This window comes from Serinus canaria, chromosome 6, assembly GCF_022539315.1.
Source record: "Serinus canaria isolate serCan28SL12 chromosome 6, serCan2020, whole genome shotgun sequence".
Lineage (NCBI taxonomy): Eukaryota > Metazoa > Chordata > Aves > Passeriformes > Fringillidae > Serinus > Serinus canaria.
Window position 1 is genome coordinate 2,364,980 of NC_066320.1, and position 25,377 is coordinate 2,390,356.

Consider the following 25,377-nt stretch of genomic DNA (forward strand, 5'->3'; position numbering starts at 1 on the left):
CTGTGTTGGACTCTGGAGAGAGAGTCAGGAGTTTTCAGTATTATCTTTTTAGCCTTTGGTAAGTATCCTTTCTGTATTCTTTAGCATAGCATTCTTTAATATAATATAGTATCCTAAAATACCAAATTAGCCTCCTGAGAACACGGAGTCAGATTCATCATCCCTCCTCTTGCTGGGGGAGGAAACCCAACAAGCGTGGAACGACAAGAGGGAGAAGGGCTGGGAGAGCAGCGGGACAAGGAGGGCTTTGCTCACCGGTGACCTCGTCCAGGCTCTCCTTGGTGACGTGGTCGTTCTGGTTGACCCACTCCCCGTTGCACTTGAAGTAGATCTGCGTGGCGGGGTTGGCGCGGCACACCAGCTCCACGGGCTTGTTCTTGACGATGTAGGCGTCCTGCGGCTCGCGCAGGAAGTGCGGCAGCGTCTCGGCCGGCGCCGACGGGAACGACTCGGGCAGCACATCGCTGTACTCCAGCCCTGCAGGGACACACAGAGCCTCAGCAGCTGCCCCGTGTCGCCCTCCCCACACCTGCACACACGGGTGGCAACAGCAGGTGAGCAAGGGTGGGAAAGGAAAAGCAGCAAAGCAGCACTGACCGAACCAGAGGACACAGACTCGAGTTGCGCCAAGGGAAATACAGGTTGGATATTAGAAAAAAGTGTTTTACAGAAAGGGTGATAAAGTTCTGGAATGGCCTGCCTGGGGAGGTGGTGGAGTCACCATCCCTGGATGTGTTTAAAAACAGACTGGATGTGGCACTGGGTGCCAGGGTTTAGTTGAGGTGTTGGGGCTGGGTTGGACTCAATGATCTTGGAGGTCTCTTCCAACCCATCCCAGAGATTCTGTGATTCTGTGCAGAGCTGTGGGATCAATCCTGTTTCACCTGATTACTAGGTCGCCATCTACAGGTCCCCCTATACCCCAAGCCCAAAGCTGGGTGATCTCACTAGAGGACACTGCAAGGGAAAAGCAAAACAAACCCAGCTCTATGGGTCCCCCACCCCACGCCTCCTCCTCACAGCCCTTAGGAATGCATGGACATGTTCTGAGCAAAATGCTGGCAGGGCATTTTGGGAATGCTGACCATATCCCCAGGACAAATCTCAGCCATCCACACCTTTTTGGGATCTCACCCCCTGCCAGCACTTGGATCATCATGCAACAGGTGAGCAATGGCTTCCAGCCCAGCCACCTCCAGAGAACATCACACAAAGGCACCACCAGGATTCCCACAATCCCACAAAACGGGGGGCTGTGCCCTGGGGAGCTCCATATTCCTGCTTGTTTGCTTTCAAAAGCCCGCTAAAAGCAAAAACAACTGGAGGTCGTGTCTGCTCAGGCCAGGCCAAGAAAAATCTTGTGCACAGGTGCGTAAGGAATGTTATCCCTTAGGAGTGGGAGCCCCAGGGTGCCTCATTCCCAGCAGCAGCTTGGGAAGATGCTCTGACTGAAGCTGAGCATCATCTGTAGGAGATCCAGCCCATTAAGATCAACCCCAAATATCACAGGAGCAATAAAAACCCCCACACAGGTGCACAGGGATGCTGCTGCTGCTTAACCTGTTGTTCCTGGGAATCTCACTAGCAGTCAGGTCACATCTCGAGGCTTTTCTTTACACTCAAAGGAGTTATGAGCTTTTCCTCCTCCTCTCTTCCCCCAGCCAGAGCTGTGATTCTCAACTCCAGGCACTGCAGCGTGCAGGAAAACAGTAAATATCCCCAGCCCCACGATAACATCTCCAGAGCTGGCAGGGAGAAGAAAGGAGCCCACTCCCTTCCTCACCCTTGGCAAGGAGCAGCACTGCATGGAGAGAATCAGAATCCCAAGCTGGGAGGAGGAAGAGGAGGAGGAAGAGAAAAAAAAATATATAATCAGATGCACCAAGAAAACAAGATGACCAGGCTTCCTCCTGAGCAAAAATCAGTGAGGGGAAAAGAAAAAAAAAGCACGAGGTCAGTCGTTTAAAATCCATTTAGGAAAATTGACTTTCCATTTCCATTTAACACAGCACTAAGGGAGAGCAGTAGGACATTTGTCATAATCCATTAACTGCTCTTTTGGAAACAATGAATTAAACTCTGGGCTAATTTCTCTCTTTCTCTCTGGCTGGCTCTTCCCCACCTCTCTGCTGCTGGTTATTTCCTTCCCCATCTCATTTGCAGACCTGTAATTTTCCCAGGCCCTGTGGCAGGCAGGGAGACAGGGAATGCCAAGGTGTGTGACTCCCACCCTGAACAAAATCATGGAAACAAAATCCCACACTCCTCCCTGTGACCACCTCAGGCAGCCTTTCACCTGTCACAGCAGCAAATACCCCTTTTTTTAATCTGCTAATCAATTTTTCATCCACGGGGATGTTGTTCTGTTGTTTGTGTGTTGTTTTTTTTGGTTCATTTCAAAAACCACTTCGATGCCATGGCTCTAAATTCCCTGGCAAAGGGGGCTGGCAGGAGGTAACTGAACTGGCAGCAGAGGCAGCCAACAAAACTTCACTCATGGGCTTGTGTGCAAACCTCCCTGATATGATGCTCCCTGCATCCCTGTGGCAGAGTCAGACCTGGGCTTGGCAGCTGGGAATGGGCACAGGTATCCCCAAGAGCCGGCTTTTGGAAGGATCTTCCCCTGTGGAGGTGACACCCCAAAGTGCACATGGCCCTGATCCAAAACCATAGACAGCCAACAGCAAGGATATGTTTTCTCCCACCTCATCACCACTTTGGTGATGCTGAACAAGACTTTAGGTCATCCAAGAGGAGCTGGGAGGGGATGAGTCACAGCCAGATGGGGATGAAAATCCGGATTTGTGACTCACCAGGATCATCTGCACGGGAAGGGTGAAGGCTGCAGTGGAGCCACTTGGGCCCCCAGAACAATGTTTGGGGCTGAGACACCCCTGGTGGCACCAAAAATCCCATCCAGACCCTGCTCCAAGAGGGGCTCTGCCCAAATAAGAACTTCAAGGTTCTTCTCCACATGGGCACAGTGACTTTGGGGACGAAGGTGGGGTGGGCACAGTGACTTTGGGGATGAAGGTAGGGGAATAGGATGGTGTCACCAGCCAGATCCAACATCTGCTTTTGGTGGCCACAAAACCATTCTGGGTTTAAGGTTTGAACCCAAAACACCTGAACCTTTTAAGCCAGGAGCATGTTGGGAAGGTTAAAATCCCATGAACTCACAACAGCTGAGGGATCTTTTGTTTCTCTCCAGGAAAGATCTGAGGCCAAAAAAAGCAGCTCTAACAGGAGACAGGGGAAAAGGATGATGGGTTCTTCGTGGCAGACTCACAACTGGGGCCATGCCATGGAGCTCCAACCCCACAAATTCCCCAGACTCATGGATGGGAGCAAACCAAGGGGGAGGGTAATTTTTCCATTCAGAAATTAGCTGGGAAAAAAAGCATTTGCAGCTGGGCAGGGCGTTTTCCTCCAGCATGAAATGCTCACTGCTATTTAAACACACTGGGGAAGAATTAAGGCATAGGAACAAGGGGGACTTTGGATGAGAAAAGGGAGGAGAACCATGCTGGGCACATTTATCACAAGCCATCAAGCCAGCCTTTCATCCCCGCTGCCACCCGCCGCATGGGAAACCTCTCGCTCTGCCGGCACTCACGGGGGCCCCCCAAAAAATCCACACACAGAGTCCCTGGGGGGAGGAACACGCTGCTTGTGCACGAGCAACTGCTGCTGCTGTGTGCCCTGACTGCCCAGCAACAACTGCAAAACACCCCCCCAGAAACAGGCACTTTCCCAGGGGTGCCACTCCACCACCTGCAGAGGCCACCGCGGCTCCGGTGCCACCCCAGGTGACACTGTGGCCTGGTGACCCACAGGAGCAGCAGGCAGGGGAGATGTTTTTGCATGGGAAAGCAGGAAAGGAGCCCTGCACAGCCGGGATTTCCAGTCCTGCCATCACACCAGCAATAAAACTCCCAGCAGTGACAAACTAATAAATATTTGAGAGCGCGCTCCGCTGCCTGTAATCATCTCCCTGGCAGACGTCTGCAGGGGGTTCCCATCTGCTGGCTTCCCTCCTTCCTGCTGGAGGTGGGTGCCTGCTTCCCAGATCTCTTCTGGGTTTTTTTTTTGGAAGTCCCAGGCTGTCACCATCCCACAATCTCACACGACTGGGGGGCACGGTGTTCTGGGGTGTCTGGAGCTCTTTGTGGGCAGGGAGAGACAAAAAAGAGGGGGCAGCTCCCAGCTCAGCCCACGGGACCAAATCCTGAAGCCTTGGGGATGAGTGTAGTAGGAGCAGCGAGAGGAAAAGGGAGGAGGGGAACGGGCACTTCTTTTCCTCTCCCCATCCCTCATCACACATTTTAATCTGCTGGGGCTGAGCTGGATTATCTGCAGCATCTGTTCCCTGGGGGCTGATTTGCAGATGTTTGCCACCAGCCTCTGCAACTTCGTCGAGACCCACGACCCCAAACCCACCTCACCCCCTAAAGGGAGCAGCACCGGGGTGGGATCCAGCCTTCACCCCCCCTCCATCACCCCAGACACGTGGCACTGAGGATGGCAAGCCCGGGAAGCAACTCCCCCCTGCAGCAATGGCCAAGCAAACCTCCCCAGGAAAGCGTTAAAATCCTCTCTCCTGCAATTGTTATCCCTCCAAATATTTGGAAGATTACAGGAGCATTAGTGGCTGCCCATCACCCACATCCACCCCTCCCTCCTGCCGGTCCCAGGCAGGCAGGGATGGGATGGAAGGATGCAGGGATTAGGCTGGGATGCCTGGGTTTCTCCAGCTAAATCTCGGTGGCTGTGGACACTTAACCCCTTCTGCCTCCACCTCCCCACGTCCCTGCCTGGCTCAGGGCAGGTGCTGGCTCCCAGGAAGGCCTGGCAGGGAAGAGTTAAACCTGCCAGGTGGGTTAAAATCCTCCTGGAGAAATGAAAAAATGTATGACAGCTTATCTGCAGCACCACAGGAGGAGTCATGTGCCTTCCCAATCCCCCAGCAGAGATAGGAATAGCTCTGGCTCCTGAGACAGAGATGGAGGGGATGCTCCAGCCACCAGCAGGGCTCCAGGAGGTGTCTGGAAGGCTGGAGTGGGGCTGTCCCCCCTCCCCAAATCCCCCCTCCTATTGCCTCCAGGGAGAATGTATGAACAGGCTCATTTAGAGATTAGTGCTGTTGCCATTTCAACTCCAGCAAATTTTGACACTGGAGCCATGGCATGGCTCCCTGCCATTCCAGAATCCCTGCCTGACTGAGGGCATCCCTGCTGCAAGCCCTGGAGGGACACAAAGGCATCCCACCACATTCCAGCCCATCCCTGAGCTCAGCAGGAACTGCCACCACCAGTCCAGTCCTGTCCTATTCCCATGGGCTTCCCATCACAGGCTGCCATTGGGACAACTTTGCGTCCAGTGGAAACACACCCCCAAACTTCCCCTCCTAAAAGCACCCTGAGCATCTTCCCTCCCCCAAACATCATCCTCTCTTCCCCAAGCATCCCCTCCTCACCCTTGCTTGGCCAAGTCCAGCCTCCCACACACCCCAGCAGCAGGTGGCACCTTCAAAGGCAAAGTCTCCCTGAGGTGGAGCAGTGCCCACCAAGCCACAGCCCCTTCTCAGGAGTTACATCCCAGCAGGGAGAAAGGAGGAGAACCCAAGATCCAGGCTGGCACTGAGCATGGGTTTGGGAGATCTGAAGGCACCCACAGCAAACTCTCTCCCTGCACAGAGCCCACACCCCCCTGTGCCTTCAGCAGCCTGGCATGGCTCAGACTCAGGCTGGGAAGTGCTGGCTGGGAGTGTGAGAGGCAGGGAATGTAACAGGTCCCCAGGGCTGCAGCTGGCTGATGTAACCCCCAGCCTCATTAACTCAGTGTGGCTCATTAACCTCTCCCTCCCGGGAGGGGACAGCCCCAAGCTGCCAGCAGAAGCCACAAAGCTGAGTGTGGAACCTTCAGGATAACCAGTGGTACCCAGCACCCCGGTTCATTTGGGTTCAAAGTGAGAGGGGAAATTTCTGGAAGCTGTTCTTCCTTGTGAGGGTGGTGAGACCCTGGCACAGGCTGCCTGGAGAAGCTGTGGCTGCCCCATCCCTGGAAGTGTCAGGCCAGGCAGGATGGAGCTTGGAGCCCCCTGCTCTGGTGGAAGGTGTCCCTGCCCACTGTGGGGGTTGGAAACCCACAATCTCTAAAGGTCCCTTGCAAACCCAAAACATTCCATGAGTCTGCCCCACCTCCAGGCTGGATTTTGAGCTGAAAACCCCACGGGGATGCTGTGCCTGTGGGGTGACCACCCTCGTGTCCCCAAGCTTGGTAACTCAGCAGGGGCTGGAGCACAGAAACCCAGCACCCAGAGAGCTGCTGTGTCCAGGGGGCTGCAGAAGGTGTTGTTCTACCTCCCTGGCCCCCAAAAAGCTGGAGCCCATCCCCTCCTGCTCCCACCAGCCAGGAAAAGCAGCTGGAATCTGCATCTGACCTCTCCATTTTCACCACTCTTATTAATAACTAAACCTGGAAAGGACCACTTAACCTTTCCCCCACGCATCTCTGCCTGACAACTCGCTCCTTTTCCTCTACTGCCTGCCCTCTTCCAGCAGCCTCACAGTCCCTTCCTGCCAAAGCTGGCATCATCCAGCCCCATCCCTCCATCCCAGGGCCTCCAGCTCCTCCCAGAGCCCACCCAGCCCCAGAGGGACGGACTGACAGGCATTTCCCAGGACAGACAGGCACTTCCCAGCGGGTTACAAGTCCCTCCTGTCCCTCCTGCCCGGCGACAAGCAAACTTGATAATTAGAGAGCATTCCTCCCCAGCCTGGGTAATGAGGGGGTGCACCCAGCCAGCCCTAATTACACCCTTGGAAAAAACAAAAAAAAACAACCAAAACCAGATTCCTCCTCTCCCAGCTAAAGGAAGAGCCTGCAGCTGGCCTCCCTGGCTGCATACCTTTATTAAACCAGGACTGGATGGGGACAGGGAAAGGAATAAAGAAAGCAAAGTCTGTGCTGAGAAAAAGGGTGGGAAGGAGGAGCTGGGCAGCCCCACAGATATTTCTGCACTGTTGATCAAAACCCACCTCACTTATATAAATAAATATAAAAACAAATCGACTTTTTAGCTAAATCCTCAGGTCAGGTTTTTGCAAAGCAGCCTGAGAGGTAAAGTAAGGCAGGGTGACCTCACATAGGGCATCCAACCTCAGCATCCCTACACATCCCACTGCAGCATCCCACCAGTGCATCCCTACACATCCCACCAGCGCATCCCTGTGCCCCTGCCAGCCTCAGCTCAGAGTCCAACCCAAATTCCAACCATCCCCAATCCCCAGGGGAGAAACAGCCAGGCTCTGGCAGCACCTCCCATCCTGGGAGCTGGAAAGAGAGAGATTTATCTTGTTGGCTGTGCATTACACTGGAGTATTTATGGAGCCACTACTCTTTTGTTTATCTTTATGATTATGATAATCAAAGGCGAAGCCTCCTGAGAAGTGTAAACAGCTGAGATCCCTTATGGTAAAAATCTCTTCATTTTTCATTAAATGGATTTACAACACGACAGAGGCAGATTGGAGTAAATTGTTCCTGATTTCTGCTTTTAGCGGCGCCGTGAGCCGCGCGGATCCCCGTAAATACCCACGGAAACCAGAGTGAATTCAAATCAAAAAAAAAAAAAAGAAAGAAAGAAAGAAAGGAGGAGGAATTATGCAGCAAATCCCTGTTACACTCTATTGTGCTGGCTTCTTTTGTGCTGTTTTATACATTCCCTTCAGGGAAGCAGTTTTGTTGGAAAACTATCTCCAAATTTCATCTAGCGCTGGTTCTTGTTACGGGCACAGACACTTCCCTTTGTGCTATTTTAATTCCATTGTCACGGTCCTCTTGTCGAGTTTGTTCTGTTTACTGAGCTACAACGTTGCTTTTAATGGATATAATAATTATATGAACTTTTTATTTATTTGCTTTGGCCCATGAAAGGAAAGCCCCAGCAGCGGAGAAGGCGGTAACGCGCTGTTTATTCACATGTACGGCGTGTGCTGGGCTCCTGTTGTGAAAAGAATAATCATTTCAACAAGAAAAGAGAGAAGGGAGAAGAAAACAAGGAACAAACAGGGACTTGTTGCCCTGGTTAACGCCAGAAAGGCCAAAGAATTATTAATTATCCTTCAAACTGCAGCGAACTCCAACTGGAAGCTGCAAGCTCTCCTTGGAAAACACAGAGAAGGAAATAAAATTAAAAAAAAAAAAGGTTTAAAAAAAAAAAGGGTCTCCTGTTCAACTGAGCACTGCAGTTTGGAAAATGCTAACTCTGGGAGAAAGAAAGTCCACGGTTTTGCAGTCAGAGAGCGATTTCCCCTTCACCCAAATTACATACATATTTCAAAATGTAAATTCCCCAGCGTTCCCCTTGAGAGTGCAACTTTCAGGAGGCTGTTTTGCAATGGGTGGCTTTGCTTTTTTTCCCCTGAACGTGCAAATCTGGAGGCGACTTTGGGCACAAAAAGTGACTTTAAAGCAGCTGCAGCAGCAGTGAGCTGTGAGGGCTGTGAACCTCCCAGTGCTCCTTGGGGAGAGAGGGATGCTCTGCTGCCCACTGGGCATCCCTCCCTGGGCACGCACATCCCACAGGACCAAGGGCTGGAGGGAGCAGCTTTCACCCCTCTGAGCCCCCCATCGAGGTGGGGACAGCCCAGCCAGGGACAGCCCAGCCAGGCCTTCTAGAAGTGGCTCCCAAGGTTTGGTACTCCTGGGTGCTGGCACTTCAATCCCAAAATCCAGAGGAGATCCAGAGCACATCCCACCCCAAGGAAGCTGAGGTGCAGGCAAGGTAAAGCAGAAAGTTGAGGCAGCAAAGAAGGGAACAGCAGAACAAAAGGAACAGAAAGTTGCGGGGGGAGGGTTGTGTTTGGTTTTGGGAGGTTTTTTTTTCCACCCATCCTTTTTGTCTTTCTCTCACCCACTCTCTCCTCCCGCGAAGCCAAGGCTGGCTGGAAGGACGCTCCCCACCGCCTCCAGCCAGCCTCTCCCTCTCTGCAGCCCCTCGCCAGCTGCTGCCCTACTTTTCCCGACGCTTTTCCCACTCTTCTCCCGCAGCTCGCTCGGTGGCAGGCGTGGGCTGGGAGCAGCATCCCGCTCCTGCAGCTCCCGGGGCTCCCTGTGCCACCGGAGCCACCCCAGCATCACCTCCCGCCCTCCAGCCCAGCCCAGCCCAGGGAGGTGCTGCCAGCAACGCTGCCCTGGTTTGAAATCATTTTAATCATCATGTTTTTATGATTTAATCATTAAAAAAAAAAAAAAAAACTAGAGAAAAGGTCCACTCCGTGCCTCAAATTCCCCATTAATTCAGCTGGGGGAGGAACATCACAGGAGAGGCTGATTAAGGTCCCTTTATTAAACAGTCTTTAAAGTTGCCCTTAATCTTTCAGATTTGTTGCTATGATAAAAAAAAAAAAAAACCCGACAACGACAAAATAGCCACCACAAATGGAGGCTGGAAATATTTTGCTTTTTGTTGTCCTTTCTCTGCCCTTTTCTTTCTTCCCTTCTCGTTTTACTGCGGGGGAAAACAGAAGGAAAAAAATAGGGGGAGGGGGAGAAACAGGGATAGAAAAAGATTTAAGGGAAAAAAATAATCCCTGCTGATGCTGAATGTCAAATATTAAGATTTTTCTCTCTCTCCCCCCTCTTTCAGCAATATCCTTATTAAAGAATAAGCCCCCAAACCACCAGTGAGACTAGCTTAGATGACAAGGCTTCCCCATCCCCTTTTCTGGGCTGGGATTTGATCCCTGAAGCCAGGAGCAGGTGGGATAGGGGCAGGAACCTCAAGCCCATCGTGCCACAAAGAGAGGCGTCCAGCCAGTGGCAAAAGGATTTTAGCAATTACTTTGATTAGCTTTATTCCTTTCCCTCTAAACCCCTGGGCTCCCAGCACCTCACACCTGCTTTGACACAGAGGAAAAAAAGCTGTGGTTTGATAAAAACCATGAGCTTTGGGGGTTTCTCTGGGGAGCACGGGAGGAAACCCTCACAAAAAACAAAGCTTTTCCCCTCAGGCTCCATTTCCAGGGAGGTGGGGAGCCTTCAGGAGCTTCCTAGTGTTGTTTGGCACCCTCCTCCCCTCTCTGGCATTTCAATTCCACTGGACACTGTGTCACCACAGGTTTCTTCCTTTCTCACCACTGGGAATTTCCACCTTTTCTTCTCTGGACAGAGCCCGTGCTCCCACACCACCAAGCTTCTCTTTCCTCCTTTTGTCCTCTTGCACACACATCCCTGCTGGTGTGCAGCACCAAACTAAACTCCTAGGTGGCCCAAACTCCCACAAGCATCATTTTTGTCTCAGCATGGGTACCCCTTGCTGCTGGAGGTGCCCAGGCTGGAAATGCCCCAATTTTGGGGGTCTGTGCCACCCTGTGTAGGTGGAACTCCACCTGGAAGCATCCCTGCTGATGAAGCCAACACTTCCTCCCACTCCTTCCTCTCCCTCTGCTGGGGCTACAAGACCCCAAGGGATTGATAAAAATCGACCTTCAAAACACACAATGCTGACAATTGAAATGAAGTTTGGCATGTTGAATTCAGTGACAAACAGGCTGAGCACCACCAAAAGCTGAGCGTGGCTCTGCTGGGTGCAGGACATGCCTGGCACAGCAGTGGAATGGCTCCTGCAGGGCTCAGAGGCACCTCTGAGGGCAGAGACACTGGGCATCCCACCACAGCATCCTGGGCATCCCATCTGTAACATCCTGGGTGTCACTGACATATTTTATGAAAATCTTTTCGCTAAGATTTTCCTCCTGAGAAGCTGAGAGGCTTCAGAAAGGAAATGTAAACAGTAACTATCTGATAGCTGTAAAACATAGTGTGAAGGTAGTTTACTGACAAGTACATCTTTGGTTGGTCTCATGTGAATTGTTTCTGCTTGGTGGCCAATCAGAGTTTAGTTGTGTTGAAGCTTGGAGTAGTTACAAGTTTTTTATTATAATTCTTTTTTAGCTTTCTGCTGTTTCCTTTCTCTCTTTCTTTTAGTACAGTTTTAATATATCATTTTCTTTTAATATAGTAAATATACATAATGAAATAATAAATCAGCCTTCTGAAACATGGAGTCAAGATTCTCATCTCTTCCCTCGTCCTGGGGACCCTCAAACACAACCACATTCAGTGACCCCGAGTGAGTGACACCCCACACTGGGCATCCCTCTGCAGCATCCTGGGCATCCCTCTGCAGCATCCTGGGCTTCCAGGAGATCCCCAAAGCTCTCAAGGGAGCAAGGGCAAAGGGTCACCCATACAGAACGTCATGGAAACAGCAGGAAAAAATCCCGCTGCCCACCAGCCTGGTACTTTTCCCCTGGCTGTCCCGCAGCGGCTGCATTTCCATAAACGATTGGCACTAATTGCTTTAACCACGGGTAATGGGAGTCATTGAGCGACCTCTGCTCCGGGGGAGCCCCGGGAGCTCCGGGCGGGGCACACAGCTGGGCTCCCATTTACTCCTCCCCGGAGCCCGATCCGTGAATGGCCTCTCTGCCCTGCCCTGCAGCCTGGGAAAAAGGAGTATTTTCTGATTGGCTTTTCGCAAATATTCATAGGAATATTGTATGTGTTACGTTAGAAAGTGATGCTGTGTTAATTCTCTAAGTAGTGTGGGAAATATAGTTTAAGGTTATAACATAATGGTAAAATACAAACTATGCTATGTAAGATACTTTTTTTAAAGAAAGGACTCACACCAGACAGCAGCCACAGGACACCCAAATCTTTCAGAGAAAGAGAATTTATTGTTCCATTATCAGAAGAAATGAACTTCTTCCCACCTCACTCAGCCCTGAGGACACTGTCAGGATTCAGAGTTAGAATCTGACCCTGCCCAGACAGAATCCTGGGTTTGAATGGAATTGATGCACCATGGATGAGGTGTGTGAATATCCAACAGGCTGTTGCTTTTAAGGGTTAATCCTCTGTTAATGTGGGGCCGTTTTCAGGCTTATTTTGCCCAGAAAAGGTACCTGGACTGTCTGTAACTCTTTGTTTTTATTGTCTCATATTGTCCTAATCCAAATTGTCCAAATTATAAATACTCTAATTATATTACTATTTTAAAAACCATTTTATTACTATCAAACTTTTAAATTTTTAAAACCAAGTGATTAGTGTTTCTCACACAGTCCTGATTCCTGAGCCCCTGCAGGGATGGATCTCAGGATTCCTGCTTGGACTGGCACTGCCACTGGCAATGACTTGTCACCAGGACTGCCAGCTAGCCCAGCGCTGGGTTGGGTTCAAACCAAACGTGTACAAGCACTTTGGAAACCCACAAATCCTCCCCCAGACATTTTCTGAATGCAGAAAAAAAGGTGCTGCCCCATCCCAGTCCTGGGGGAAGAGCCAGCTGACACTGGCCAGGGACACCGGGCTCCAGGGCTAAGCCCATGCCTGGATCTGCTTCCCATCCAACCCCCTGCAGGCACAGTTAAAGCTGAAAAAAACCCCAAATGCTCCTTTGAAACCCAAACACCTCCATCCCAAGGAGATGGGAAGCCAGACCCCACAGCAGAGGTTCCTCTCACACACTTGATGTCCACGCTGGGAGGTGTAAGGAAACATCCATGCTTCCAGGAAAATGCACTGCAGCCCCCTTCCTGCCAGTCCACAGGGACCCATTACACTAACAGTGTGTCCATTCAGCCTGATATATAAATTACTAATGTAAATTAATGGATAATTGAAGCCCTTTAGTCCTAAATATTTAAATTATTGAACAGGCAATTAAGAGCGAAGGAGAAAGAAAAGAGGAAAAGGGGCCTTAACCCCAACAGGCAGAAAAAAAAAATATAAATGAAGTGTGAGGAGAGCAGAAAGAGCTGAACACACACATTTCGAAGGGAAGCTGCCAGGTTCACTTTGTTTGAGTCAGGCTGGTGTTCCAGTGGCTGCCCCCAGATCCAGGGGGACAGGGAGAGGAGCATCCACCAAACAGCCCCACGGAGCAGGACAGATTCTGATCTGCATCTTTTCCAGAGGGAAAAACTCCATGGCTTTGTTATAGTGATTACCAGAACTTCCTGGCATGCCAAAACAATACTTTTAGGTAATTTTTTCATCCTCCCTACCCCTAAGCTGACAGCATTCCCTTTTGTAACACCATTCCTGACTCCCTTTTTAACCTGATTCAAGTACAAACACATTTACTTCACGTGTTTTCACTTTCTTTTTCCTTTTTCAGGTGGTCTACACGGCTGTTTCACTCTCCAAACATCCTCAGCCAGGCAAAGGGGTTACAATTCCTCACAAAAACAACCCAGCAGGATGCTGGGTGTCACCACAGGTATTCTGCAGAGCCCTCCTAACAACACAGTGACAGGCTGGGGCTGAGAAAAGTGGTGTTTCCTCCTCCAGCCTCCGTGCCAAACTGCCCAGCGATATTCCCAGCGCTCCCCCTGGGAGCTGGAAAGGGGAATGGGAAAAAATAAAGGAAAAAATAAAAAAAAATAAGGAAATGAATAAAAAAAATAAATTAAAAAATAAGGACAAATGGTCTGTGGAGGGAAGATGTCATGTGGGAAAAATAGGATTGTAACAAAAGCAGAGTGTGAGGCTGTGCGTGCCCAGGGACGGCACCGAGGGCAAGGGGGGACCGAGACAATAGTGAATAGACTCCAGATTATATCCTGAACTCACAGCCCCACGGGAACAGGGTTATAAAAACCCTTTTTATTTTGTTTGTAGTCCAAAACAAACAAGTACATAAAAAGCTAAATGTGGAGAGGCCAGACAGGAAGTGAGTAACATCTGGGAAACATCTGGCCCCGGCTGCGCCGCGAGCCCGGCCGCCGGCACAGCTCCGGGTACCTGCTCCCACAGCTCCCAGCCAGGGCAGGGCCCCACAACCTCTGCTCCAAAAGGGGAAAATAGACACCCCAAGCAGCACAGGACACCCTGGCACAGGGCTCTGGGTGTCCCCTGGGCACCACAGGGACCTCTGATAAGGGCTCTGAGCATTAAGGGTGCCCTGAACACTGCAAGATGATCCAGGGCTCTGAATAGTGCAGGGCTCCCTCCCAAAAAGGGCTTTGAGTATCTCAGGACACCCCCTGAACGTTGCAGAACATCCCCTGAATAGGGCTTTGAGCATAAAGGATGCCCTGAGAATTTCAGGACTCTCTGGTCCAGGGCTCTGAGCATCCCCTGAGCACCACAGGAACCTCTAAGAAGGGCTCTGAGCATTAAGGATGCCCTAGACAGTGCAAGGAATATTGATCCTGGGATGATCAATATTGATCCCTGATCCAGGGCTCTGAATATTACAGGATTCCCTCCCAAAAAAGGGCTCTGAGTATCTCAGGACCCCCCCCGAGCATTGCAGAACATCCCCTGAACAGGGCTTTGAGCATTAAGGGTGCCCTGAGCAGTGAAGCACACCCTGGTCCAGGGCTCTGAGCATCACAGGCCAGCCCTGAGAAAGGCTCTGGGCAATTAAGGGTGCCCTGAGAACTTTAGGACTCTCTGGTCCAGGGCTCTGAGCATCCCCTGAGCACCACAGGAACCTCTGAGAAAGGCTCTGAGCATTAAGGATGCCCTAAACACTGTAAGGAATATTGATCCTGGGACGATCAATATTGATCCCTGATCCAGGGCTCTGAATATTACAGGATTCCCTCCCAAAAAAGGGCTCTTAGTATCTCAGGACCCCCCCCTGAGCATTGCAGAACATCTCCTGAATAGGGTTAAGGGCTAAGCAGATGCAGAAACAGCCGTGTAGGCCACCTGAGAGAGAAAAAAGAAAGTGAAAACACTTGAAATAAACGTGTTTGTACTTGAATCAGGTTAAAAAAGGAGTCAGAAATTGTATTTCAATAGGGCTTGAATAGGGCTTTGAGCATTAAGAGTGCCCTGAGGAGGGCAGGACACCCTGGTCCAGGGCTCTGAGCATCACAGGCCAGCCCTGAGAAAGGCTCTGGGCAATAAAGGGTGCCCTGAGAATTTCAGGACTCTCTGGTGCAGGGCTCTGAGCACTGCAGGAGGAAGGCAGGCTGGCCAGCAGGCACCAGGGCACTCTTCTCCCAGCCCTGGATATGCCCCACATCCTCCTCCCCAGGACAGAGGAGGTGCTGCCGAGCAGCCCGAGGGGCTGGAGGTATTTTCTTCCTCCTGGTTCTCATCTCCTGCTCTTCCTCCTCTGTGAAGGAGCCTCCCAGCACTGCCCCATGCACTGAGCTGGGGAGCCTGGGGAGGTTGCAGGGCCTGATGCTTGGGAAGGCTCCAGCAGGGCTGCGAGGGAGGAGAGCTGGCTTGGCAGGATCACCCCTGGCTCTCCTCACTGGGAATTCCCCACAGCTTCCCTCTGCACCCGCCCACAGCCAGCAGGGTGCTCTGGGGGCAAGGAAAGGGGGCTGCAAGAGACCCCACAGAGCCCTTAGACAGCAAGGGAAGGTGTAATGGAAAGAGAGGTGGTGCTCAGGAGTGGTGTGGATCACAGCAGGAATCACTTCTGCACGTCTCCCCTGTGCAGCTCCAGCTGCATTTCCAGCCAGGAAACGTAAACAGCCACACTCAGACAACTGGAGCAATGCCACTGATCCTTCACTGCTGCACCAAACTCCTGGCAACCAGCTTCCCTCAGCTCCTTGGACAGGCTGGGATCCCCCCAGCTCACCAGAGAACCCCAAAGCACCCTCAGCTCTCCCTAGAACATTCCCTCTGCCATTCCTTCTGGCAGAACCTAGGATCAGCACTTGGGGTATTCCAGAGGGAAGGATTAAAGCTGGTCCAAGGCTGGACCACTCTGGAGAGGGAACAGCAGCTGGCTGCACAACATCTGGCACTGCTGCTCACTTATTGCACGTGGCACTGCTGAGGGCCACCAACCACACTGCTGGTGGCCCAGGTGTCCCACAAGGACAGAAAGGACAAGGACACGTTGTTTGGGCCACGCTGGCAGCCGGCCTGAGTGTGGGGCATCTTCCCTTGGAAAAGCCCAGACACGAGGAAGGGGATTTGGGGAAGCAGTAGGGATGAGGATGGGAGAAAAACAGGGAGGAAAGAAAATAACCCCAGAACAGTTTGGCTTGGAAGGGAGCTTAAAGATCACCTCATTCCACCCCCCTGCCAAGGGCAGGGACACCTTCCACTGAAATACCAGAGGAGCAAGGACACTGTTTGGAAAGGGAAACAAGCAAGGCACATGAAAGGAAAAAATTACCCAGCAGGCTGGCAAGGTTAAAAAAGCAAACACACACTGGGACACGGAAGGATAGGGAGACCTAATTAAAGAAGCCTCACCCAGAACACGCCACCAGCAAACAGCATCTGATGTGTCAGGGACAGAGAGGGATGCTGCGCGTCCCAACCCGTGTCACTGCACAGCCTGCAGCCAAGGGCACAGCTCCCAAACCCCTGAGCCACTGCAGCACATTGTGCCTCCTCTTTTCTGATCATTTCTGCACCAGCTGATGCCCACCTGTAGCCTTTTTTCTGTGTGCTGTCACTTCAAACCAGCTACATGAGAAAGCTCCAGCATCAGGAGCTGCCCAGAAGAGCCAGACCCCGCTGCAGGATGAACCCATCTCCATCTTTGCAGCTGAATTTGGCCCAGCCCAGGGGCAGCCAGGGCTCCTGGAGGTGTCTGAACACATCCAGGCTGTCGGGGAGAGCAGGGTGATGCACAGGAACCCACCGGAGCCAGGCAGCCTGTTCCCACCATCCCTCACACGTGCTTTTTCTCTCAGATTCCCAGCCTAAATAAGGCTTTGGGGAGGAAATTAATGAACAGCAAAGCTGATTACAAAGAACAATACAATGACTCAATCTGTTTCTTTTACCTCAATTGTATAAAGCTTTTACATTTATGAAGGTTTCTCTCGGTACACAATGAAACAGCCCTCTGAGGGAAGCAGTAATGGCCCTGGAGACTTTTTGAACAAGACTGGACAAAACACCGCCGGAACAATCCCAAAGGAAGGACCAGATGATCTAACAGGTCTTTTGCATCTTTAATTCCTCACCCTTTTCTTTCTCCTCCCGGTTGAGGCAGTTCAGGCGTGGGGGTTTTTTAGCTGCTGCTAATTAGATGTTAATGCGGGAGCGGCTGCCTGTAGGAGAAACATCGGGGCCCTAAATGACAACCAGATCACAGGGCTGAGGGTCCTTATTCTCAGCATGGAAAACCCCCCGCTGGAAGCAAAACAGACCCTAAAATGCTGGAATCCCTTCCACACAGGGATGGTTTAGCAGCCTCCTGGTACTCGTGGGTCACATCGGTGCCGGCTCTGCATCTCCCCCCTCTCTGTCCCCACATGGCAAGGATCACCAAAGTGGTTTTGCCTATCCAGGGACAAAGGGAAAACGCCACCAGCACAAGACACACCGAAACAACCTGAGTTTAGTCCAGTCCTAAGAGCAAGCAACTCCCCTTTGCAGAGCACCTCCCAGGAGAAGGCAATGGGATGCTCTCCCCATCACCTCCTCCTGCTCCTCCCTGCTGTTTGGATCATCTCTAGCACCTGTCTCAGCGAGCTGCAAGGAGCTGAGCCGAGCTGTTTGTGCTGAAATCAATGAGGTGACACAGAGGCAGAAGTCTGAGCCCCTGCCCCTGGCACCTGGCCCTGCCAGGGGACAGCCACCGTGGCTGTCACTGCCAGCACATCCCTGAGCAGACTCACAGAATCATTTCAGTCAGAAAACACCTCCAAAACCATCGAGTCCAACCTGTGACACGTCCTCACCGTGTCACCCAGAGCAGAGCACCGAGGGCAATGTCCTTGGACACCTGCAGGGATGGGGACTCCACCACCTGACAGGGCTTAGAGATTTCTCCCAGCCCCGTGTTGCACCTTCCTTTCCCTGCTGGCTGAGGTACGAGGGAGGTACAGCCTGCCCGAGCAGCCCACCACACATTTTCCCCTCCAACATGTCATTTTCCCCTAAAGTTCAGAAGTTCAGGCTCTCTGTGTTCTGCAATAGCCCTTGCAGACCCATTTGCCTATCACCCTACAGCTCTGGAGTTCAAACTGCCTGAGATCTGTAAGGTACAAACATAAACCCCATATTGCAGACATTAGCACCCATTTCTCCTAAAGACCCTCACCCATCGAGTTGTTTGTAGAGGCATCAGCACCCATCTTTCCAGTTGTGAAAAATGGGTATTTTCTGATTGGCTTTTTGCAAATATTTAAAGGAATATTATATGTGTTGTGTTAGAAAGTGGTGCTGTATTAATTCTTTTAAGTAGTGTGTTAAATATAGTTTTAGGTTGTAACACAATGTTAAAATAGAAACTATGCTAGGTAGGATACTTTTTTTAAAGAAAGGACTAACAGTGAGACAGCAGCCACAGGACACCCAAATCTTTCAGAGAAAGAGAATTTATTGCTCCATTATCGAGTTCTTCTTGCCTTGCTCAGGCTTGAAGACTCAGCCAGGATTCAGAGGAAGAAGCTGACACTGCCCAGACAGAATCCTGTGTGTGAATGGAATTGATGCACCATGGATGAGGTGTATGAATATACAACAGGCTGTTGCTTTTAAAGGTTAATCCTCTGTTAACCTGGGGCCTTTTCCGGGCTTATTTTGCCCAGAAAAGGTACCCAGACCGTCCATAACTTTGTTTCTATTGTCTCATATTGTCCTAATCCTAACTGTCCAAATTATTATTACTCTAATTATTATTTTTACTATTTTTATAACCATTTTATTACCATTAAACTTTTAAAAATTTAAAACCAAGTGATTGGCATTTTTCACAAAATCCTGCTCCATTGGAATGCCTTCATACCTCGAGGTCCACAAGGAAGACCAAGAAGGGATGAGGAGCCTCAAATCAGCAGCAGTGGGATGTTAGTGGGGTCAGAGCCCCACCACCAGCACCCCTGCAGGCAGTGCCCTCCTCCCTCCAGCCCCAGTTCCTGAGCCCAGCCATGACAGGAACAAAAGCCACTGCTCAGAGACACATTTACGACCCTCCAAGAGGGAGCCCGCTGACAGCTTAACGAGCTTTTTGTTTTTCAAGTAGTGGTTTTATATTTACGACCTGAAAGGGAAAGATGCAAATAGGCAGGGAGGATCAGGGGCTATCTGCTCCTTCTGCTCCTGACCCGATGCTGTCCAAGCCACATCCAAGCCCTTCCGGAAAGCCATAAAAAACGATTGCATTTCAGTTTTCCCCCCCTCCTTCTTGCTCTCTCTCCTCCACTAAAACCAAAAAAAAAAAGCACTTTTTTTGGTGGTGCTCAGTTCTTGTTAATGTTCAACCCGAGGAAAAGCATCAAATATTAATGCAGGAAGGTTCAGAGAGAGCTCACACCAGAAACTAGAATCCCCATGTGTTGTGGAGTATCCCAGTGGATGTGAGATCCCACCAGTTCATCCCCAAGGCCTGGCTCTTTAATGCCTGGGAAGGAAGGAGGAGGCCAGAAGCTGGGTTTTTACGAGCACCAGGGATCACATTCCTGGGATATCAGCCCAGAGTTACACTTAGAGGAGGAAAAAAACTTTAGGAAAAAACCCAAACCCCACCACCCTTCCCCCAGGATGCTGCACTGTTATTTATAAGCTTAAGAGTGAAAAGAGAGGGCAAAACTCCAAAACTCCCTGGTTTTGTTGGGTTTTTGTTTTTTGGTTGGTTTTTTTTGTTTGGTTTTTTTTTTTTTTTTTGGTGTTGTTTTTTTTTTTTTATCCCCAGCATTAGCACAGCAGAGAAATGCCTTTGGGCTGCAAGAGCATTCCAGCCACCAGCAGGAAGATAAGGCTCTTCCTTGCCTCCAGATTCCTTGGCACAGAGGAGACACATGGGGTTTAATTGCACACAGACAGAGATGCCACAGCCCTGACACCCACATGATAAGAGCTTTTGTCCCGTGGTGGGCTCACCCAGCTGATAAAGACCCTGCCCTGAGCCTCTAAAACCCAGAAGGGACCTTGGCTGAAGAGCTGTAAGGGACTGGTGGGGAAGGTGGGAGGCCCAGATGTGCAATGCAACATCTGGAAGGGGAAGGGGCAGTGTCCCATGGACACAGTGCCTGCTGCAGGTGACTTTGGACATGCATGTCCCCCACTCCCAGGGAGGAAAGCACCCCCACGTGCTTGGTGGTGACCTCTTTGTGCCCAAATGCTGGGACTCGATGACCTCTGATGGCTTTCCCAAGCTGCAGAGCTTTGTCCAGCACAAGGAGGAGCTGGAGCTGCTGGAACCAGTCCAGAAAAGGACAAGGAGATGCTCCAAGGGCTGGAGAGCCTCTGCAAGGAGCCAGGCTGGGAGAGGAGACGGCTCCAGGGAGAGCTCAGAGCTCCTTCCAGTGTCTAAAGGGGCTCCAGAAGAGCAGGAGAGAGATTTTGGACAAGGGTCTGGAGGAACAGGACAATGGGAAATGGCTTCCCACTGCCAGAGAGCAGGGTTAGATTGGGTATTAGGGAAAAATGCTTCCCTGTAGGGCGGGCAGGCCCTGGCACAGGATGCCCAGAGAAGCTGTGGCTGTCCCTGGACTCCTGGATGTGCCCAATGCCAGGCTGGATGGTGCTTGGAGCCACCTGGGATATGGGAAGGTGTTCCTGCCTATGCTCTTTAAGTTTTAAGGTTCTTTCTGACCCAAACCATTCAGTGATTCTGTGAACCCAGCTGCTGAGCTTGGGACATCTTTCCCTCATCCCCCTCCATCCCCACACAAGCCCAGCAACCCTGGGAGGACAGGCAAAAAAAAAAAAAATCAGAAAAAAGAAAAAGAAAGGAAAGAAGAGTCAAATAAAGGAAAAGCCTTTTAAGTGGGCTTGAGCCTGGGCAGCCCCCTCCCCGCTCCCTTTCCCCACTTATCGCTGCCCGGGGCTCTGCCCGGCGCCTGTCGATAATCAGGGAGCGCATTGAAACCCCGGCGCCAGACTGGATCCTTATCTCCTCCCGAGCAGGAATGCGGCATGGGGGCAGGAGGAGGAGGAGGAGGGGGAGGAAGAACCCCCTCCCCTGGCCCCTGCCGACAGCGAGCAGAGCTGGGGAGGGCCGGGGGGACGCCGAGGGGTGCGCGGGGCTCGGTGCCCAGCCCCGGCTCCCGGCACGGCCCGAGGGGTCGGAAGCGCCCCGGCCTTGCGCAAGGGCCGGTAATTATCCCCAGGGATAATGACTCTGCTTCATTTCCCCAGAGAGGCAAAGCCTGGCCGCGGGAGCCCGGCTGGGAATGCCCCAGGCATTGGGCGACAGCAGGGACAGCCCCGTCCTCTGCACCCAAAAAGAGCTCGGAGCGCTCATTTTCACAATAAGGGACCCAGAGGTTCGCCCTCGGTGGCTGGGAAGCGTCGCACCGTGAGGGACAGCATCCCCCAGCTTCATCCCGGCCAGGGGCAGCCTCTCAGGGAGGGACTCCTGATGGCCTCACCCCGAAAGATGCCGGGTGAGAGCTGTGAGCTGTTTCCAAACCAGCCCGAACCCTCCGGGCTCAGCATGGGGACCCTCCGGTGGGACGGGACCCCAGAGCCTTCATCCCTGGGCTCTGCTCGGAGGAGGAGGAGGAGGGCGGCGGGCTCTGCTCAGCCCCCGGCTCTGGAGCTGCCCGGGGCTCATCCCCATCACCGACAGGACCGACAGGAACTTCCAGCCAGCCCACAGCAGCGGCGAGGAGAGGAGGCGAGACACAGCCAAGCTCCCTCCAGGTGGGACAGGAGCCGCGGCTCCAGCCTGGCGCTCCCGCAGCTCCCCCGCGGCATGAGGGCTGCATTCTCTAATAACACCCAAAAAAGAGCTCCGAGTGCTCGTTTTCACCATTAGGGACCCAGAAGTTTGCCCTCGGTGGCTGGGAAGCATCGCAGCGTGGACTCCGTGCCGGACAGCATCCCCCAGCTTCATCCCTGGCAGGCGCAGCCTCTCAGGGAAGGGCTCCTGATGCCATCAGAGCCCCAGGGAATTCGCAGCCAATTAAGGGGATATTTAAAAAAAAATCATAATGAGGGGCTAATGAAGTTTAGAAGCTGCCGACAGCAGCCATATGCCTCAAATATGCTGGGTACAGTCGGTGCCTAGGTAATGCAACTGCAGGTATCAGCTCGCCTAATTAGCTACCAGAAGAAAGTCTAATTTAAAACAAAGCTCTTATTTTATTTATTTGCTGACAGCAGCAGAGCAATTCCCTCCAGCATGAAGTGAAAGCAAACACACTGCCCTCAAAATAAACCACCACGGGCTTTTTAATTTTATCCTCCAACAAGTGTTCCCTGGTTAGTCCTCGGCAAGGGAGGGGCAAGGGGGGAAATAAAAAAACCCCAAACAACAACAAAAACCCAACCTGCACTTCCATTAGCATTACAGAGGGCTTGCAAAGACCCACTTGTCACCTCCCTGCCACAGAAAACAGCAACCACTGGGACTCCTCTGCTGTGCATGGAAAACTGCTTTTAATAAAACATCCCTGAGGAAATGTGTGTGCCACCTCTCCCGTCCTCATTTGGGTCCTGATTTGGGGTGACGATCCCTCATTTGGGGGGCACAACCTCCCTGATTTGTCCAGGCTGGTGTCTGGCTGCAGACCCACAGCTGAGAGGAACAGGTGACCCCCACAAGCCAAGACTCCTGACCTTTCCCATCCCTTCCCTTCCTTCACCTCCAGATGCATCCAGAAGCAAACATGGGGAGGGGAAAGGGAAATCCTAGAAGCTCAGAGAGAGTGCAGGGCCACAGTGATTTTATTTAGTATCTTTATTTATTGAAGTGCTTTAAATAGATATGGATCGACTCTCCCAGCTCTGGCTATTACAGCTTGAAAGGGGAGCTGCAGGCAGCTCCTGGATTAATGCACATGAGGCTGCTTCCATGGATGCTCAGCATCCCACTCCATGTGGGACCTCCTCTTGTCTTCCAGACTTCACCTGGGGCCTCTGCATCACCCCCTGGTGCCCCCACTGCTCCACATCCACATCAAACCCTCTTCACCACCACCCTCAATCACCTCCACAGCCAAGACCGAGCCACCAGCTCCACCCTTGTCACCTCCCTGACATGGTCCGAGCCCATCAGAGCAATCAGGGATTCATTCTTTCCTATCAGCACGTCCTGCCAACCATTTCTGGGTTTATGAAAGCACAAAGAGGCACTGCAAGCCTTTAAGGACAACACTGGCTGGGCCCTGCATCTTTCTTCCCACTGATTAAAGTAATAATGCTCAGTTAAGGAGTGAGTTAAAAAAAAAAAATCACACCATTTTTAGGCAGCTGGGAAAGAGGAGGAAAATCTATTGCAGTGGCCCTGAACAAGCACTTCCCCAGGGCTTCGAGGCAGAAAACTTATCAGACACTGCTCTGATAACATATTCAGCCTGAACCATTAGTCTTGGGCATAAAAAAGGTGTAATAAAAGGTGCCCCTAACTGCAGACTGAGTGAGGAGGGGGAAATGGGGTTAAAACCCCACAAAGGCTGGGAGCAGCCCCAGCTCTGGGGCTTGGTGGCACCCCCAGCACACACTTGTGATGCTGGCAGTGGGTACCCACCTCCTGCCACTCCAGTGTCCAGGGACAGTTTGTCTCCTGCATGCTTAAAGCTGCAGAGAAGTGGAAAAATCAGCATCTACAGCACCAGGAGCCTGGTGAAAGATTTCCCCAGGGCCAGCATCCTCAATCATCCTCAACAATTTTCTCGTTCTGGCCTCATCTGGCTCGTCCCAGTCCCAATACCCATCTTACAACACCTTTCCCTCCACAAACACAGCTCCTTTTCTTCCCTGTAACTCCAAACCAGCCCTTTGTCCCGGGCACAAAGAGCTGTGAGGTTTCTGCTGTGGGTTTTTCCCTGCACTGCTTTCCCATCCAGCTTTTTTGGGAATGCCAGAGCACAAAGCAAGGCAGCTATGACCTGTGGCTACTTTAAAAAAATTATCTCCACTGGAATTTTCTCCACACCTTCTGCAATGATGGGGATGACAACAGGGCCTCAGAGGGGTCCTCTTTCTCCTTAGCAACCACCCACTCACCTCTTAAATCCCACACAGATCACCCAACCTGGGGAAGCCAAGCAACACAAAATAAGCTAGAAACATCCCCCATCCTGCTTCCAAACCGCCTTAAAACCATCTAGTTAATTATTCTTGAGGGGAAAAAAAATTAAATCAATGTTTTTGATGCCTTAGCCCCCCTCATACATGGATGGGAAGCTCATGGCAGGAGCAAGGAGCGAGCACAAAGCTGATTTTGTAGGTTCCTATTCCAGTGCCTCAGGCTCAGCCTCCCAAGCACACCCCAGGCTCCAGCCAAACCACCCCTCATTCCTAGGGCTGGTGACCCAAAAAGCAACAGCCCACCAGCTCCACTGCTGGAGAAGGTCCCAAAGGTGGCCAGAGACAAGGTCCATACACAGCTGGGCACTTGATCCCAGCATCACCCAGCCCAAGCCATTGCTTCCTCCCTCCTTCCTTCCCTCCCTCCCTCCCTCCAAGGCTGGTTTTCCAGGCAAAACAAGGATGGGAGTTACTCAGGCAGCATGTGACATGACCACCAGAAGGAGGGCATTGCATTACTTCAGCTAAAACTGGATCCTGGTTTCTATTGTCTATTCTTTTGTAGTGATGGGAAGAAAGAGCTGCTGCTCTGTAATCAGGCCTCTTCTGGCTGCTTCCCTGCTCTCAGGGCCAACCAGGATAATGCCACGTTGCTTTCATGTGGCAAGAGAAGCTTATAAACAACACTATTACACTGCTGCACTGCTGAAATTAAAGCCCTGCTCTGAGCCTCAGTCCCTCCCACAGGCAGCCTGCTTTGCCTCGGACTTAATTTCTTCTCCCAAAGTCTGCAGTCCAGGGAACAGACTGAAGCTGGGCCTGAATAAGCACTTGTGAAATTCAGTGTCTCCCAAAATGATGTGCATTACCTATTTCTGAAAAGAGGAGTAATTCCTTCCAGCTCTTGCTAATGTGCTCTCAGCAAACACTCGTTTCTTGTTTTCCCTCAGAGCACAGCAGCTCCAGATCACTGTTCACCCCAAAAGTGGAGGAAAGTCTTCTCTTCACTGATGCATCTTTTGGTCCAAAGTGATTGAGATTTACCCCCACCCCACACTCCATAAAAATTCAGAATCTGAGCTCACCCATCCACATCGAGCCTAAAACCTCCAGAGTGGATTCACTCAGCCAGAAATGATCTCAGCTGTGAAAAATCACAAGGGGCAGTCACTTTCTCAGCAGTCTCAAAATAGAGGTTGTTTTTCTTTTTTCTGTTTTTTTAAATCAAAAGAGATGCCATCTCTCTGAATTATCTGCAATAAACATCCTGGTGCTGGAAGAAAGCACACTTCAGCTTTCCTAGCTCCAGGTTCTCATTTCCACCAGCTCCTTGAGAACCTCCTCCTGGTTTTCCAAGCCTTCTCCTGCACTGCATTAAGAGCCTGTCTCTGCAAAGAACATGCTTTAAAACTCAGGGGACTCTGCAATATTGTCTGCAATAGGACA

The 25,377-nt window shown here is 51.4% G+C and overlaps 1 protein-coding gene across 2 annotated transcripts in view; it reads right to left on the minus strand.

Moving 5' to 3' along the window:
* The window catches only part of UNC5B (unc-5 netrin receptor B), a 57,840-nt gene that overhangs the window by 18,998 nt on the left and 13,465 nt on the right, over positions 1 to 25,377 (minus strand). For both annotated transcript variants that reach the window (XM_030241202.2, XM_030241201.2), the window contains exon 2: positions 256 to 477. In XM_030241202.2, coding sequence (XP_030097062.2) covers positions 256 to 477 — 222 coding nt within the window. The remainder of the gene's footprint in view (positions 1 to 255; positions 478 to 25,377) is intronic.